Raw genomic sequence first — 19,080 nt, 5'->3', positions numbered from 1 at the left:
TTACATATTTTTTATGGGAACTTAAGTCCTACTCACTCTAGACTTAAAGACAGACCCCAAACATGTGCTTATAAATTGGCCAAAGGCAAGACACAAAATGCTATGTCATAATGTTCCTAGCTATGTTTCAACAAGGGATTCCCTCTGCCTTCTCAATGAAGATTCAAGAAACCTTCAAAAAAAAAAGGCATCTTGATACGAAATTAGGTTCAAGAAGACATGGATTCCGACTCCTTTTCCAAGAGGCATGTAAACTGAAATTGTGGCCAATTGTGTGACGGTCGGTGTCCTGAGACAGAACCAGTCAATGATACAAACCCGCTTCATAGTGTACAGACCTTCATGTTGCTCTTTGGTAACAACTTTCTGGCTACGGAATGCTCGATACAATAGACTCATTGCATCTCATCGATACAATGCCCTGCAGCTAACTCTTTCGTATTGTGACGCGGTAGAGAAGAGTTGGTCGTACAAACTGCAACCTGAGAGAGAGCTTCTGTTTAAGTGGGTTTGGCCGTCTCCTGTCTCTCTGGTGAATACACCACCATGGCTTTGCTACCAGGGTCGCAATTCTGAGATTTCAGCCGGTCAACCATATCCGCATACCTTTGCACTCTTTGAACCTGACAAAGTCTCGCATGGATCTCTCTCTCTCTCTCTCTCTCTCTCTCTCTCTCTCTCTCACACACACACACAAAGATTGGGCTTGTACCCTTTGTATTACATAAAAGGCAATCTCTCTCGCTATAAATGATTGGGCTTGTACCCTTTGTAATACATAACACGCAATTGCCCAATTACAGAGCACGGCCAGAGCCAAATTACAAGATATAACTATTGATGAAAAATTCCCTCAAGCTCTGTAGGGAATACAGCTCTGAGGGGAAAAATATAAAGCTCAATACAGGAAAAATGAGTCATGACACATGTCAAATGGGGTAAAAAGGGGAAGCTGAGAAATGAAGATCTCCAAAAGAACAACCTAATCTTCGACCAATGCAGCACCCTGAAGAAGGACGATCTGCGGAGCTTCCTGGACTCGCCCGTGGCCACACCACCAAGACAACTCAAAGGCTGAACCCCCATCCACCCTCCAAGGGCAGCAAAGTACTGAAGATCTTGAAAATTGAGAGCTTCCACCTTCATCTTGGAAGTTGGAGGCCATACCTGACGAGACAACAGGGCTACGAAACTCCAACAACCTGCAGGAACATAGAACGCTGAGGGAAAACAAGCTGAAGACGAGGTGAAGGCACCATCACCCAAGAGCACCACATGCCCACCAGTGACCAAACAGGGGAAAACAACAGGGCTATGAAACTCCAACAACCTGCAGGAACATAGAACGCTGAGGGAAAACAAGCTGAAGACAAGGGGAAGGCACCATCACCCAAGACCACCACATGCCCACCAGTGACCATACAGGAGAAAACAACAAGCAACCAAACAAGCAACAAACCAAGCATTACAAACAAGCATACACGCACACACCCTCACACATGCAAACACACAAAACACACCCCAAGCACAAGCAACACCCCCTCTCTCTCTCTCTCTCTCTCTCTCTCTCTCTCACAACTGCTGACTTTAGTTGTTGGTTTCTTTCCCTTGATTTTTGTTTAATTTTTTGGACCCTCTTTTTGAAGTTGCAAATGGCCCGACATTGTATGGCCAGTGTGAAATGGCCGACAACCGAGAGTTTTACCCACAGATGGGAAGGCCTTGCCGCCACGAGTTGGTCGGGCCAACTGGCACTGGAATCTGAGCAGTAAAATTATGTCTAGGCTCTATTCAAAGCCCCGCGCGACACTTGTAAGTTGGGTGGGTCCTAGGAAATTAACTCAAAGAGGCAAAGTGGACACATGGCGGATCCAGATCAGTTTGCCAAGTCCAGCAACAAGAGGGGGCACCCATTTCAAGAGAGGAGGCTGATTTTTAGGCCGGACAAGTAAGGTCCTGTTAGGCCAGTTAGCACTGTAGATGGACAAGTTGGCTAAGGTTAGCCAAGGTGGGGTCACCAAGAGAAAATCATCGATAATTGGGCTACATTGCATTTTTGGATGTGGTCCCAATGGTGATAGATGGTCAGATGACAAGTGGAAGTGCCATGGAAGCATCTCCTAAAATTTAGGGAACTGCTATTTTGGGCCATCAAATCTGTTCACGTCATTAGCTCCAGAATGACGAAGGGAACATTTTATTGCACTGCTACGAAGTCAACTGATGCACCAGTTGAGATATTTTTAGGCTGGAACCCATAAGCGGGGAAACTGCACGTGTGAGTGTCAAGTGGTACTTTTTGGGTCACTTGCCAAGTCTGGAGAAGTGGGGCGCTCGATTTCTACTGTAGGAAGCCTCATTTGCTGTTTTGCCACAGGTTAAGAGCTCTCTCTCTCCCCTCCGCGCAGTTATGTGATTCTCTACAAGAGCGCTTTTCACTTGAGCTATGTACAGTTGTATGATCATATGCCTCTTTTAGCAGGAAGAGGAGTAGCTAACTGCTACTCCAAAAGCATGCACCGGTGAGGGTAATAACCTCCCCGTACAGGTGCATTTTCAGCATTGGTTATGTGTTGTCTTTAGACTGTTTTTCAGTCATATGGATGCCAGAAATATTGGGAACAGTGCCGCACTGTTAGAGGACAGTAATGGGGGTGTTTAGGGCTGATAACATGTGAAAAACCAGTAATTACAAAGAGCTGTAATTACTGCTCTCTGTAATTACTGTTTTTGAGCTGAAAACAGAGGGTTTACACCATTGGAAGCGAGTCCCGGCATGGGAGTTTGTTCAGAGCAAGTTTTGGAGCCGTTATGCTACCGAAATTTTGCGAGAACAGGTGCTATCTAGTTGTATACATGTGAAGATCCCCCGGACTCAATTTTGTAACTTTTTACTCTCTTAAAGAATAAAGAAATGCCAACAGGGGCACCAGCCTTTGGGGCCAACAGGTTGTCGGCATCTGCTTGGAGCGTTCTAGCTTCCAAGCCGTGTGTGTTTGAAGTGTCAATTCCCGTTGTAGGTTTTATCTGCAAAGCTTCTCTGTGTCTAAAGTCTTAAGTAAGGTTTCGGGTGAAAGCCAAAGTCCACCTCCCTACGGTCCCGTTTCATGATTCCGTCGCCGGGACAGGATCACTTTTTCCTCAAGAAGTGAGCCTCGGTTGGTTTTTCGAGAAGACTAAGTACAAGAACGCGGGATTACACTATGGCCGACAAACGGAAAGACAGTTCCACTTCGCAAGACGGACAGACAATTCCTACAGTGTTTGCGGTTAGTGAGAGTTCACGGCCACGCCTGTCCGTACCTCTTGTTGATGTGAATGCTCCACCAATGCAGAGCTTTATGACTAGGCACTTCAAGATGATGAGTTCAGGACTCAGCTGGTTGCCGCTATGAATGTGTTTTCTCGACTGGTGCAAAACCCAAGGTTTATGGAGTTTTTGCAAGGGCCACCAGTGCCACAGCAGACAGGGCAACTCACACAGCCAGTAGAGCCCGATGAGGCTCAAACCCAGGTACTCCATGCGTCCTAGCAGGATAGGGAGCAATCGCACGTTGCGGAGTCAAGGGCTCCAAGACAGGTTCCTTTCGTCCATGAACACGTGGTTAGGACGCCAATTCCACATGTTTTGTTAGTTCAGCCCACCACCTTTTAAAGTCCACATGTTGCATTGAATGGACAGGGAATCAGTTTCAAGGCAATGCATCACGTTTTTCCACCACCCACGGTACATCCTAGGTATTTCGGGGGTAGATCTGTGTTCCAAAGTATGGCTGGTTATGCGCCTCGAAACCAGCAGTATATGACAAGAACAGTGTTTGGGGGTATGCAAGGCATGATGCTAAACCCCCTGTATGGTAATATCGGCACGCAACAAGGCTTTCAGAGCAATCAGGGCTAGTTTGGTGCCACAAGGTAATTTTGGCATGGCTAGTTTTTTTGGACAGCAGCTAGATATGGCACTTACGACGCAAAATGTCAATGGCCAAGACATGCCGATGATCCCTACTACAATGCCCATGTTGCAGATAATTCCCTATGACAATTTGGGGACACTGGAAAAGCCAAAAGCTTACAAAGAAGGTGGTGCAGTTGTAAAGTTTAGCACTTCCAGGGGCTTTGAGGATAAGGCAAAGGCTCTTACTTTCCTCCAACAGTTTGATACGGCTTATGCATAAGGGAATTTTACAGAGGCCTCTAAGGTCAGGAAAGTTGTCACTTTCTTGAAAGACAATGCGCTTACATGGTGGACGACATTGTTGATGCAAGGACAGGCAAATGTTTGCCTCTGCGTGGCTGTCAAATGAATTTGAAGCCGATGTCATGAGGGATTGGAATGGTACTTGATTTTTGCACGTGATGTTTCAGATAATTGTCGGTCAAATTTATCTATGTTAGATAAAGAAAGGTCAACATTTTTGCGAAAGTTTAATGACTGTTTTTCTGATTCATTACCGTCATAATTGCCGCCGGAGAGGCCCGAGGACCATGCGATAGATTTGGTGCCAGGGTGTAGCCCACCAAACAGACCTCCCTACAGGGTCAATGCGGCTCAGCACAAAGAGATTATGGGCCACATTGAGCAGCTGTTAGAGAAGGGGTTGATTCAGCCTAGTCCTTCACCTTTTTGCTCCCCAGTGCTCCTAGTGCAGAAGAAGGATGGCTCTTGGCGCATGTGTATTGGCTACCATGCGTTGAATAAGAATACCATCAAGAACAGGTTTCCTATCCCAAGGATTGATGATATTCTTGACCGTTTAGAGGGTGCTGTAATTTTCAACAGGATAGACCTTAAGACTGGATACCATCACATTCGTATAAGACTAGAGGATGTGCACAAGAGTGCATTTAGAATGACATTTGGTCTTTATGAGTTCTTAGTGATGCCATTCGGTCTTACCTGCTAAGTTCAATAGGATGATGGGCCGGATTTTCCGCTCGCATCAAAAGTTTGTTGGCACATTCTTTGATGCCATGATAGTCTATTCAAAGAATGAAGAGGAGCATAGGCGTCAATTGACCATTGTGTTCAAAGAGCTGCGCAGTCTCACAGGTTAGTTGTCGATCCTCAGAAAAGTGAATTCTTCTTCGAAGAGATCCACTTTCTTGGCCACATAGTGTCAAAGGATGGTGTCCGAATGGACCCCGCAAAGGTGGAAGCTATTAAGACATGGCCAAACTTAAACACTCTACATGATGTTCGAAGCTTCTTGGGAGTGTGCTCATACTATAGAAGTTTTATCAAGAATTTTGCAGAGATAGCTTCACCTCTTCACGCTTTGCAAAAGAAAGAGGTCACTTTCAGATGGATCCAAAAAGAGATTTCAGCTTTCAGTCTCTTAGAGAGAAATGTTGACTTCAGATCTCGCGATTGTTTTACCATATCTTAGGAAGTCATTTGTGGTCCAGTGTGACGCGTGTGGCAATAGCATCGGAGCAATGCTAATGCAAGATGGACGGTAGTAGCTTATGAAAGCAGAATTTTGCAAGGGCCAAAGAAGACTATGCAAATCTACAAGAAAGAGCTTTTGGCCGTGATTCATGCACTTTCTAGTTGGAAGCACTACCTATTAGGTGCTGATTTTGTTGTCCAAACAGATCTTTAGACCTTGCGATACTTCTTGACGCAGTCAAAGCTATCCAAAAAGCGATGGGCAAACATTTTCTCTATGTTTCACTTCCAGATTATGCATGTGGAAGGCAAGAAGAATATTGTGGCTGATGCCTTATCAAGAAAGCCACAAATTTCAGTTGTGTCAATTCCTTATCATTATGAGCTTGATGACATGAAGGAACAGTATGCTATTGATGAAGATTTTGCAATGATCTTTGAACAGTTGCAAGATGGGCAATGCCATGAGCACTACCACCTCAAGGACGGTTTTATGATGATGCATGGCAGACTTTGTGTTACTAGGCCATTGCGACATAAGGTCATGGTAAAAAGTCATGTCCCACCGTATGCAGGGCATCGTGGAATTGATGCGACAGTGAAAGCGGTAGACATTCTTTTATTGGCCTACTTTGAGAAGAGATGTGGATGCCTTTGTGCGAGCATGCATGATTTGCCAAAAGGTCAAGTTTGACAGGCAAAAGGCACCGGGGTTATTACAGTCATTGCCGATTCCGAATAAGCCATGGGAAAGCATTTGTAAGGTGCAACGGAAGTGAATGTTGATATTGCTAAAGATGAGTGCTCCGAATTGTGCTCAAGGTTCCTTTTACTTACAGAAGGGAGAGCCTTCCGATCTTTGGAGAGAGAGTGCAATGATCACAAACAAAGTAAATGCTATTGTGAATGAGAGTGCTGAGAATGAGAGAGAGAGAGAGAGAGAGAGAGAGAGAGAGAGATACGACACCGGGCGGTTCTCTAACTCTTCTCCAAGGGCCCCCCTCTCTATGGCGAGAGAGGTCTATGATATAGGTTGCACAAATCTGGTACAATGGATTTGATGCAATGGTCTTGATGCTATGATGCTAGATGAGGCTAAGTCGATGATGACGGCGAAGACGGTGATGGCAACGGTGCCGACGACAATGCTATGGCTGACACTGAAGGGGAATAACACTGCGGGTTGATCCGACCCGAATCTGCAACTGCTTGGCTGACCCAGTACGGGCTGGTCCCGAAACTGTAGGGCTGAAATCTGGAAGTGAAAAACGCTGTTGTTGTCCTGCTGAAACGCTGCTGAGGACCTGCTGAAAACGCTGATGATGATCTGCTGAAAACATTGGCAATGACCTGTGGAAAACGCGGATGAGGAAACGCTGATCTGAATTTCTGATCAGGGCTGAGAACGCTGAAATTCGCAACTCTGAAAACGCTGGATGCTGCTTGAGAAAACGCTGACAAGCTGGCTCTGTTGCACTTCTGTACTTGCGCACTGTAGCCTGCTTGTGTCTTCTGGCTGTATCCAGCGCTCTCTGTCTCCCTATATATTTCCTTAGAGCTGGGTCGAGCAGCCTTTAGGATAAGTCCACGATTTGCTTTATTATTAATAAGTGCAAAGTCACTTATTAAGTTATAGGAGATGGTTCACATGTTAAAAATGGGTGCTCATGTGCACATGCTGGGTACTGGGTAATCATGCTGATGATCATAATTGTGCAATCAGAGGACATGCAACTACTCTAAGTGCTTGGACATGCACGGCCTACGCACAAGCTCACAAAAGTGCCAGAACACTTCCTAAGCTAGCCTGAACCCTAGACCTGAGATAGCTTGTCCACATGCACATAGGGTTAGATGTGCACGTGACATTCTCTTCTTTTTAATGTGAGGTAATGGTACCGAGCTGCATGGCTTCCTTGTAGGTTGCCAACAACTCTGGATAATCTCTGAAAAATTCTTCATCAACCCACACTGCCTCATGGGTCCCTTGATCCTTGAACTTCAAAAAGTATGTCGCACTTGCTTCTTCGAACCATGGCGAAACCAATGCAACAAGACTTGCTCCGGTTCCATGACTTCGGCTTCATCTATGATTTCTGGTTCTTCTTATTCGGAAATGTCCTTTGGAGGTGTACCCTGAAACACTTTCAACCAAGAAACATGGAAAACGTTGTGCATTGACCATGAGTTAGGCAATTGCAATTTCATAGAAACCTCATTGATCTTTTTAATGGCAGAAAATGGACCATACATTCTAAAAGACAACTTAGGACACTTCTTTCCAACTTGATTAAGACGTTGCTTCATGATTCTCAAATAGACTCAATCCCCTTCCTTGATAGTAACATCCTGACGATGCTTGTTAGCCTGTCGTGAGTAAGACTCATGAGCCTTGCTTAGCCGAAGCTTTACACTATCAGAAATCTCATTCAACGATTGACTTTCAGCATTGGCATCAAGCAATTGACAGACCGAGCGAGTCAAAAGAAACTGGAACAGACAGCCAAATGCTGCCTCATACGGCGTTCTACCAATGGCAAAGGATTAAGAGTCGTTCAAAATTGCTTGGACCAATGGGAGATAGAGCTCCCAATGAGACTATTGATCATGCACATATAACTTTAAGACATCAAAAGCCAACTAATTGTAAATTTCTGTTTGACCATCTGACTGTGGATGAAAAGCGGATGAAAATTTTAACTTTGTGTCAAAATTTTCAGAGAGAGCTCGCCAAAAATTTGACGTAAACTTTACATCCTATCTGAAACGATTTACTTTGGCAAACCACAGAGGGGATAACAGTGCTTAATGAACAAACGTGCTACATCTTGTGCTATTTTTTTTTTCCGAGAAAAATATCCTTCTATTAGTTAATGAAACTGCCCATAGGACTCTAGAGAGGGCTACAACAATCATAAGGGGGAGACTCTCCCAACGAAAAAACAACATATGTACAATGAGGCTAAATCAAGAGATGGGAGGAGGGAAAAGCCACACAGGTGGACGGTACTCCCATCTCATCACCCCCTGGACCATGGTGAAGAAAGGTCGAGGGTGCCAGAGTCGAAGGAAATCCTCTCTACGCTCCCGCATGTGGACAGATCAAACTGTCCTCTGAGAGTATGGACCGGCTCTAGCCAAAGATCTCGAATAGTCTTTGCCGGTGGTACAAGGCGAGCCTCAAAGATGCGAAAGCAACCGGCCCGCCAAATGAACCAGAGTGTCAGGCCACAGATGAGCTCCCAACACTCCTCTTTCTTAGTGCACCACTCCTGTGGAGTAAGCTCTATAGCAGGCTGGGGTGTAGGTCGACCCCCTTGCATCACTATCATCCTGTTGGTGGAGGACAACTCAAACTGAAGCACCGGGCCCGTGAGAGTGGACCAAGCAACTGCCCCCCAAGTGTATTGTCGTGTCGTGGAAAGAGTTGGCATCAGCCGAAGGACACGAAGCCAAACCTGTTGTGCCAAAGGACAATCTCATAGACAATGGCACTGACTCTCCACACGATGGTCACAAGCTACGCATGCTGCCGAGAGACCACTATGTACAAGCCAGCTCCCAACTGCTGTAGCCCGATGTGCAACCAGCCCACTGGAACAAAGTGACTCGCCGCAACTGTCTGGAGTCCCACAACATCGCCCAAAAAGCTGACAGGAACTCAGCTGTGAGACCATCCGCCTGCCAATGAGGTGCAGCAGGACGAGCCTCTCTGTGCTGCCAGTATGTGACGTCCCAGACGAACAGTGAATTGAACGAAAGGGACACCTGGGTGGTCGGCTCAAAAGAAAGGGTCCCTCCAAAACCACTCCCCAGGATCCCACTGCACTCGTGCCAATGGACAACACTCCCAAACCCACAGCCTCTAGTGGCCAGTCGCAAGAGCTGCTGGGTCAGGATCTATGACACAAGTCCTCCCACCGATACCCACAACACGAATCCTTTGAAAAACAACACACTGCCACTTGTGGGGTCTTTATTGAAACATGGTGTAAACGACCCACACCCTGTAGCTCGAAAAACAGGTAGGGGACAGTCTCCGAGCAAGCCCGAATGCGATGAGAACCTCCAGTCGTGTGAAGGCTCCCATCCAGCTGGGCGCTGCTGACTCGAGAGGCGTGAGCCACTCAACCGGTACTGCCTCTGTGATGTCCTGACACATGCTCTGCACCCCCTGAAGCTGGATGCTCTAAAGCTCATTTGACAAGCTTGAAAATTGTAGCCAGTCACCTAAAGTGCGTGCTGGACTCTCTACCATGGGACCCCAAGAAACATGAGGCCTTGTCACAAACTGTTGACGTGTCAAAGCCCTGAAGAATGGAGCCAACTTACAGATGGCGGCCGAGGGGCCTAAACCCTAAGAAGAACAAGTAACAGAAGAAGAAGTCCTACCAACTTATGGGGACCCCGTCCAATGGGGCCCCAAGTGACATAAAGGATTAGAATAAAGTTGGACCCTCACACACACACAACATGAAACTGATGACGTGGCAGATTTTTGAAAATTACGCTGACAATGCTGATGTGGAAGGCTGTACGAATTTCCGCATTTTGTGCTGACTGCTGACGTGGCGGTTGTACGGAATTCCGTGATTTACGCTGGCAACTTTTTGGCATTGCTTTTGGACCATAAGCTTTTGAGTTTGAAGGCTTTTCATGTAAACTGCTTTTCATAGGCCAAGAGCCTTTAAATATGTATTAAGGGCTCATTCTCTAGCATGCTTCCTGGAGAAGGTGCAGAGTCTGGAGTACTAGCTTGTACTGAGTTGATGCAATATAAAGAAATACTGAAAGGGGCGCCAAGGTTTGGGGCCAATACTCACTGGGATGGAATTCCGCCGCTCCGTGTCGCGTGTCGTCTCTCTCTCTCTCTCTCTCTCTCTCTCTCTCTCTCTCTCTCTCTCTCTCTCTCTCTCTCTCTCTCTCTCTCTCTCTCTCTCTCTCTCTCAGTTCAGTTGTTATTGAAGTGCTAAAAGTCTGTTCAGTCTGTTCTTTTCTATTGGCACGTGGTGCCCATCTTGTGACAGTGGTATCAGAGCATCAAGCGTGTGCTTTTATAAAAGCATACCGGTCCTACAAAAGAGCAGACAGAGCTATTGGAATTTTACTTGAAGTATCTTCCGCCCCCAGCCCCGGACTTATTAGCCACTTCCACCCTTACTTCATCGCGCATCAGGCGCGCTCTCATCTTCACCGCTCATGTCTTACAGGGCATAAGCCATAAAGATCACTTGCAAGAGAAGGATCCAAGATTTGTTTCGAGTCATTGTTTTTCTCAAAAGCAGTGCCATGCAGATGTTGATGTCTATAGCTACCAAGCCGCACACTTCCAAGGACTTGGCAAGCTTTCAAGAAAATTTTTGCCCGAAGTTATATAGTTTCTGACATCTTCCTTTAGAGTGCAACTTCTGGCAGAGGGGTATCCTGAAAGATAACCTCGGAGGTCCAGTGCGATTGCTATCTTGGGACTACCATCGCCGTTAAGAGGAACACTACCTGTCCAAGAGCTGATGGACCATGTTGTGGTCGGCTACGACATTATGAAAGGAACCTAACCCTAATTTTTGGTGCAGGTTTCAGGATGGAAAGTCATACGACTTTTCAAGCTCGATTGATGTTGAGATTGCTTTTTAAGTTTAAAATCTGTTTGAGAACTTGTTTGGTGATCCTATTGGAATTTGTTTGAAATGGATGGTATTTGTTTTGAACCTGTTTTGGTGCCGATTTGAAATGTTTGACTCTGATTTTAATACTCGTTTTATTGATTGGTGATTTTACTCCCGGGTGGAGAAGTGAGAAATACTGTTTTGGTATTGTTTGAACCTCGGAACGACGCAAGCCGATGCCTAGGGAGCGTTTCCTTGTATGCTAGAAAACCTCCGAACGACGCACGCCGATGCCTGGGGAGCGGAGCGTTTGGTTGTATGCTTGTAAAATAATTGTTGTTGTGACTCCCGGCCCGGACCTGGATGGAAGGAATTGCTCATAAAATTCAGATTTGAAGTGAGTCTAAATTCTAGTTAGAGTACCTTCCAAAATCTTTGCTAACCTCTGGTTGCTTGCCATCTCCTTGAGATACATCCCAACATGACGCAACTTACATTTTTAAGGAAAAGTTTCCCTTGGCAACAGCAACTTCAAATTGTTTGATAAAAGACAGTGCCTTAGAGATACTAGTACGGCCGGCGGGCTTCGCCCGCCTCTCTCTCTCTCTCAACGCGAGCAGTTGCAAGAAACACGGCCGGGGGGAGGGAGGACCCGGAGCAAGCAGGGTTCGACACGTGGCAAGGAGGGGGGCCCCGAATCCCTCCCCCCTTAATATATGTATAGATATAGATCTCTCCGTTCTATGTAATTGTCAAACTTGACATCCTTGTCACCAAATTTGAAAACCCGTATCTTGTGGTGATGCTTGCAGTTATCCTTCTTGAATTTGGGCTTCTCCTTAGTATTACGTATGGAAGTAGTAGGCGTTCTCTTCTTGGAAGAAGGTTTAGATACTGTATGAGAAGTGGAAGTATGACAGAGAAGAGATAAAGACATCCTTACTTTCATTCAACAAGAGTGTTCTTTTTCCTGGTCCTTTGTAACAAACTTGGACACTCCAAGTCAAGAATCTACTGCGACAGCACCAAATTACCACTTCAAAACAGTTCACAGTTCACAATTGATTCAACACTGGCCCGGCAAAGTTCCGTGCCTAGAGATATTGGCCCCAAAGACTGCCGCCCCTTTCGGTATTTCTTTTTGTATTAATCTGAGTTCAAAGTACAAGAGTGCGGGCAGGCGCTCACACTCAGACTCTGCGTCTAGATGCTCTGAGTTGTGAGAGGCCTACTCACCTATTTAAAGTTACAAGGGTTGCCAAAAGCAGAGCCCCAAAAGCTCAAAAGCTTGGCAAATAAAGCAAAAGTTCTTCCTCTCTCTTTCTTTTAATAAACAAAGCAGAGAGGCTTTCTCTTTCTCTCTCTTGCTAAAATAAAGCAAAGAGGGTTCTCTCTCTCTTTCTCAACAATTTGCGTAGAAAAAGCAATGCCAAAAAGCTGCCCAACTTTCCGTAAATCACGCTGATGTCCAGCAAATCAGGGTTAGGGTTAGGGTTAGGGTTAGGGTTAGGGTTAGGGTTAGGAAAGGGTTAGGGTTTTTGCTTTTGGGATAAGGGTTTCAACAGAATTAGGGTTTTTGGTTTTAGGGTTAGGGTTTCAATAGAATTAGGGTTTTTGATTTTAAGGTTAGGGTTTCTAGCAGCCACATCATCACTTTGTGACATACCCCCCTCTTGAAAGCATTGTAATCGCCCTCGATTACGCCTACAAAACACATAGAGGCCATAAACCGTCTTAGCAGACACTGACTATTAGTACCTATGTACTAGGAACACACATCTAGCACATGTACCAGTCGACAGTCACATCACACGACATCACATGACATTCAACATTCATTCGGATCTTAGACCGTGATTTATCGGCAATGTAGCTAGCAATCGCATCTAGATCCAATCGGGACCTCATCGATGCTCGATTGACTAACCCCTATTGCAACCATGTCTACTCGAGATCAATTAGACCGAAATGCTGCAGTCATTTCGTCTATCAGTTCCTGCACTTAAAAACAAGGATATCTGCTAGGTCTTCCTCCTCCATTCGCTGCGGATCCAATGCGAAGTAGGTCTTGAATTTAACCATGAACCGTCAATTCGCTTTACCTTCTTTCTTTCTTTTTGTGTCAATTCCTGTTCACGAACGAGTATCTGCTCATTTTCGTCAAATTCGAGTTGTTCATCAACAGGCACATCGCCTTTAAAAGGCTTCAAGAGACTCACATTAAAAAAAAAACATTGTGAATCCTCCAAGTATTCTAGCAGCTTCAGTCCAAAGCAGATATCATTTATCTTTTCGAAAAACCTTGAAACGTCCACACTATGTCATGCTAAGCTTACAAAGAAGCCGCTCCTTTCTCTTTTTTTTTCCTTTTTCGAGAGTGCCTTCCCATAATGTAAGAGCACCCAATCATTCTCCTTCAATTTCAAATCGCGACAATTGCAATCTGCTGCCTTTTTCTGTCTTTTCCCGAAATTCCTGCAAAGCCTTCCGGACCAAGTCCCTCATGAACTGGTCGGCTTCAAAGAAAAATCTTATCTTTCGTGCTAAGGAAGGGTGAAACCTTCGTAGCAAATTCAAGAATCTCAAATGGCAACTTCCCCATCAAAGAGTCAAACATGTTTCACTGAATTAGCAATCTCTGATTGCCCGTCAGTCTGCAGGTGGAACGATGACGAGAACTGCAACTGCGTGCCTATGTTCTCCCCAAATAGCCGTCCGAAAACAAACTCGTGAACCTGGGGTCCCTATCGGTGACAATCGTCTCAGGCATGCCATGTAATCTAAAGACCGGGGCAATAAACAATCGTGCCCATGCTGTGTTCTCGGGAAATGAAATCCATTGCAATACTTTCCCAAGGGCGGGTGGGTATGGATAAAAGCTGTAACAATCCCTGTGCTTTATGCTTGTCAAACTTGACCTTCTGGCATACCAAGCAACTGTGCACAAACTCGTCCACATCCTTCTTGAGTCTCGGCCAAAAGAAGTATCTCTCTATCCCTTTCAAGGTGGTAGCAATGCAGCGGTGACCCATAAAAGGTGGACAGTGGCATTCGGTCATAACCTTTTCCCTCAACGGCTATGTAACGCACAACATGGTTTTCTTCATCAAGTAGCCATCCTGAATGGAATAGTCCGCTACTATCTCCCCTTTCTGTTTTCAAATGGATACATCTGCAAAATCTGTTTTGTGGCGTACTGAACGACCATATCCTCAAAGTTCCTATGATGTATCGCGGAAATAGCCAGAACCAACGGCTTTCCAGACAAAGTATTTGCCACCAATTTCTTTTGTCCCTGCACATGGACAATCCGGAAGTAAACTGTGACAAGATGTTTGACGACCGCATCTGCTTTTCCGATAGCTGCTTCTGTGACAAGAAGGCGTAAACTCTCATCTGTGAAAATCGGCTCCGGTAGGTAATGTCGCCACTGAATAAGAGCATGGATAGCCGCTAAAAGCTCTTTCTCACAAATCCGTGCTGTCAATTCCGGCCTTGAGAACAATCGCCTCTCGTAGGCAATGACATTGGCCTTCTTGCATTAAGACCGCATCCAGACTACGACCACAAGTATCACAATATACTTCAAACGACTTTTTACAAATCCGGCAAAGTCAAAACTGGTCCCATAGTCAATTTCTCTTTCAAAGTCTGAAAGGCAGTCACCTCTGTGGGTCCCCACGAGAAAGGGACTCCTTTCTGTGTCAAGATATGCAAAGGGGAAGTAACCTTTGCAAACTTTCGAATGAACCGCCTGTAGTACGAACACAATCCCAAGAAGCTTCTAACTTCATGGACATTCTTCAAATCGGGCCAATCACGGATAGTCTCTATCTTGGCCGGATCCATTTGCACTCCTGCTGCTGACACAATGTGTCCCAAAAAGTGTATCTCTGGTAGGAAAAAAAATTACACTTTTCTTCGCATTAATCACTAACTTGTGATCTCATAATGCCTGAAAGACCTGAAGCAGATGATCTCTATGTTCTGCCTCATCCTTGGAGAAAACAATGATATCGTCAAAGAAAGTGCAAACAAATAGCCTGTACTCTCGAAAAATCTTATCCATCATCCATTTAAATGTCGCAGGAGCATTGGTTAGGCCAAAAGGCATCACCAAAAGCTCAAATAACCCAAAAGTCGTCCGAAAGGCTGTCTTGTAGACGTCTCCCGGCGCATTTCGGATCTGATGATATCCACTCTTCAAATCAATCCTGCTAAAACACAAGGATCCCTGTAATCTGTCGAGTATATCATCTATCCTAGGAATCGAAAATCTATTCTTGATGGTGATTTTGTTGAGAGCTCTATAATTGATGCACATTCTCCAGGATTCGTCTTTTTTTTTTCAAAACCAACAACACTGGAGAGCAATACGGTAAAGTACTAGGCTGGACAAGATCCTTTTCCAAGAGGACTTTCACTTGGTTCATAATCTCTTCGTTCTGGGCTCGGCTCACACGATAAGGTGGCCGGTTCGGTGGCGTGCTTCCAGGTATCATATCAATGGTATGATCCCCAAGACGAGTGGGAGGTAGCTCGCCTGACAAGCCCTCTGAAAAGCAATCGGCATGAGTGTGGAGAAAATCTTGGCGTTCTTTTGTTCAAGTCAAAAGATATTCGACCTTCATCCATCGTTCAGTTCTCTCCCAAAAAAAAGTGAGTAAAAAAACTGAAGTTCATCAAGTACAATCTCTGAGCCCTTCATTTGTCAAAGTCACATTCTCGGCCCGGTAGTCAACCACGGCCTTGTTCTTGGGGTACCAAGGGATTTTGAGTAGAACGTCACAACCTAAAACTCCGCGTGCCCTAAACACCCCTGTCAATGCTCGGTGTAATGGCAACATCCCGTCCGGGTGCCACTCGAACTACCTCCCCGTGCGGCCTCAGCTTGTCGGGAGTAATTCCAAATCGAGCCGCCAATTCAAGAAGTTGTCCTTGGCTCTTTCAAAAGAGCTTCCTGATCTTTCCCTTTGCCCGGCAAAGTTTGTACTTTCATTTATTTGATTCGATTCAGGCCCCACGCCATGTGATACCAGTTCTGTTTTTTATCTGCCTTTTTTGCCACGTCTCTTAGCTGCTTTAGAACTTTCTGGCCTTTCTTCATCCTGTTCATTCGGTGCCTTGCTAGGGCACTTCGCGGAGATATGCTCAGTTTCACTGCATTCAAAGCACTTCCCCTCCCTGATGAAACGAGCTCTCTCCCGAGGAGTAAGCTTGGGCCGTGCATCTTTCTTTTCTGAGTTTCTCTTTCTCTTTCTACTTTCATTTGTCGAAGTCTGTTCAGCTCTTTGTGTCATGATCTCATCGGTGGGGTAAGTGAGACTGCCATAGTGGATGGCAAAACCCCGTTTCGCATGACTCATCAACTCCTGAATAGAAGCTGACTTCTGTTCCAAGCAGTGATCTCGGATCTCTGTAGGTAGACCCAAGGTAAACCGCTCAATTTGTTCCTTGAACAAGATCTTCTTGAATGAAGAGGCGGGTAGAAAAGAGCTCCAAAATCTCTCGCAATAAGCGTCCATTGTATCTTTCTTAGTCATCCGAAGATGGTTCCAAGCAGTTCGTATATCGCGTTCATACTCTCGAGTCAGCCAAGAAGAAATAAAAAGCCTCTTGAATTTTAGCCATTTAACTGGCGCAGTCTTGTTTAATAGAAGCGTGGACCACCAAGTTCGAGCATTGCCCTTAAACTAAGAGGCAGCTCTCCGAATCTTAGAGTGCTCTGACTAACGCCCTCCCACGAAAGCGATGTCAAACTGCTATACAAAAGACAAAGCCTTCGAAGCATAACTATAACCAGAAAACGTGTCAAATTTAATTGACTGTCCACCTTCTTTAAACTCTCGGACTTTCTTGCTTTTGTCTTCCAAAAAGTCATACTAGTTGGCTTTGTAAAAATTCTTCTTCTTTGCATAAAAGTTGTTGTCATCAGAGTCCGAACTGTCTGTAGACGAGTCCTCTGTAGAACTGTCAATCACGCGGCGAGATTTAGACTTCTTTGCCTTTCTCTTGCCCTTTCCGCAGCAATGCTTCCTGGTTCGCCTTTTGCCTTTTCTATCTTCTTCGCTCGAGTCAGATAAGCTAGAAGAACTGTCAGAAGAAGAAGAAGAACTGGATACTCCTTCGAATCGAACACGCTTCTTCTGTTTCTTTGCCTTTTCAAACGTCGTCTGAACGACCCAAATAGCCCGGGAAGTCGATGCCTTTCTTCTGCTTTTTGCCGTGCTTTTTAGCTTTGTTTTGCGCGCCAAAAAGCTGAGCAATTCATGCATCAACCACCTCTTCTAATTCGTTCTCTGTATATTTCTTGCGGCAGGAGGTTTCTTGACAGCGGGTTTTCGGGGTGGTTCTATGGTTTTCTGCCATTGCGTGTGCACCTCCTCCAAAGAGGTCTTGCTCATATATTTTGCCATTTTCAGGTCCTTGGCAAAATCAAGCATCATCTTTGTTAAGTCGTTGATCAATCGTTGACACTGCATCTCTCGACGGTCCGCCTGAGTAGGCCGAGGCGAGCCATACTCCTTGCCCAAATCTTCGTTGTGATCCCTTCTCGCATCTCCGGATGCAAAGGGAGTCGACTGATCTTTGCCTGAAGCCATAGGTGCCACGGGGGGAAAAAAAAATTTGGGATCGGATTTCCCGTAGAAGAGAAATCGGCCGTGCTTTGATACCACTGTAACAGACTTGGACACTCCAAGTCAAGAATCTACCGCGACAGCATCAAATAACCACTTCAAAACAGTTCACAGTTCACAATTGATTCAACTCCGTGCCTAGAGATATTGTCCCCAAAGACTGCCGCCCCTTTCCGTATTTCTTTTTGTATTAATCTGAGTTCAAAGTACAAGAGTGCGGGCAGGCGCTCACACTCAAACTCTGCGTCCAGATGCTCTGAGTTGTGAGAGGCCTACTCACTTATTTAAAGTTACACGGGTTGCCAAAAGCAGAGCCCCAAAAGCTGAAAATCAAAAGCTAAAAAGCTTGGCAAATAAAGCAAAAGTTCTTCCTCTCTCTTTCTTTTAATAAATAAAGCAAAGAGGCTTTCTCTTCCTCTCTCTTGCTAAAATAAAGCAAAGAGGGTTCTCTCTCTCTTTCTCAGCAATTTGCGTAGAAAAAGCAACGCCAAAAAGCTGTCCAGCTTTCCGTAAATCATGCTGATGTCCAGCACATCAGGGTTAGGGTTAGGGTTAGGACAGAATTAGGGTTTTTGGTTTTGGGATAAGGGTTTCAACAGAATTAGGATTTCTGGTTTTAGGATTAGGGTTTCAACAGAATTAGGGTTTTTGGTTTTAGGGTTAGGGTTTCAACACAATTAGGGTTTCTGGCAGCCACGTCATCACTTTGTGACATCCTTGCTGTCATGGATGCTTGAGAGTCAGTCGCCTGTGTCATCGCCTACATCATCGCCGATGTCATCGCCTGTGTCATCGCTTGCATCGTCACTAGAAGACTCTAGAGGAATCTAGAAGGATCTAGAAGATTCTAGAAGTATCAAGGAGATTCTAGAAGCTTGAAGAAGATTCCGGAAGAATCTAGAAGTTTCTGGAAAGCTCTAGAAAGTTGAAGAAGGATCTAGAAGGTTCTAGAAGATTCTAACCTCCTCAAGAAGAACCTAGAAAGTTCTAACCTCCTCAAGCACTAGTATAAATAGGGGTCTTGGGCCACAAGTCCCTCAGTCTTGCCAACACCAACTGTGAGGCTCCTATGAGGAAATCCCTCTTCTAGTTCTTGTTTTATGTTCAAGTCTTCTCCTTGCAATCAAGCCTTGTCTTATACTCAAGTCATGTAATCCGAGTCTTGTATCTAGCTCTCTTAATAAAGTATTAAGTCTTGTAATCAAGATTAAACTTATCATCAAGTCCCAAGATCTTGTACATTGTGAGCCCCTCCTCTTGCTCTCTTCTAGCTCTATACGCGCTCATAACAGTGTGGAAACTCACATCTCTTGATCGTTTTAAGCCATCATGGAGTCGACGATGGAAGGTGTCATCAACGCATTGCAAAGCATCCAAGCTCAATTACAAGAACTTCGCGAGAGTAACGCTCAACTTCAAGCAAGGCAACCCCTAATCTTGGGAC

The 19,080-nt window shown here is 45.2% G+C and overlaps 1 protein-coding gene across 3 annotated transcripts in view; it reads right to left on the bottom strand.

Annotated features, from left to right (window-relative positions):
• Positions 1–52: 52 nt before the first annotated feature.
• The window catches only part of LOC147426463 (BAG family molecular chaperone regulator 4-like), a 44,651-nt gene continuing 25,623 nt past the window's right edge, over positions 53–19,080 (bottom strand). Inside the window, exon 4 of one of the 3 annotated variants that reach the window (XM_086498592.1) lies at positions 53–623. In XM_086498592.1, coding sequence (XP_086354718.1) covers positions 501–623 — 123 coding nt within the window. In that variant the 3' untranslated portion in view covers positions 53–500. Of the gene's footprint in view, positions 624–720; positions 1,331–19,080 lie in introns of those variants that run through there. The other 2 variants (XM_086498595.1, XM_086498594.1) reach the window with 2 other exon arrangements.

This window comes from Adiantum capillus-veneris, chromosome 24, assembly GCF_014529385.1.
Source record: "Adiantum capillus-veneris isolate H3 chromosome 24, ASM1452938v2, whole genome shotgun sequence".
NCBI classification, from domain to species: domain Eukaryota; kingdom Viridiplantae; phylum Streptophyta; class Polypodiopsida; order Polypodiales; family Pteridaceae; genus Adiantum; species Adiantum capillus-veneris.
Note: the sequence above shows the minus strand (reverse complement) of the source record. Positions and strands in the feature narration are given on the sequence as shown.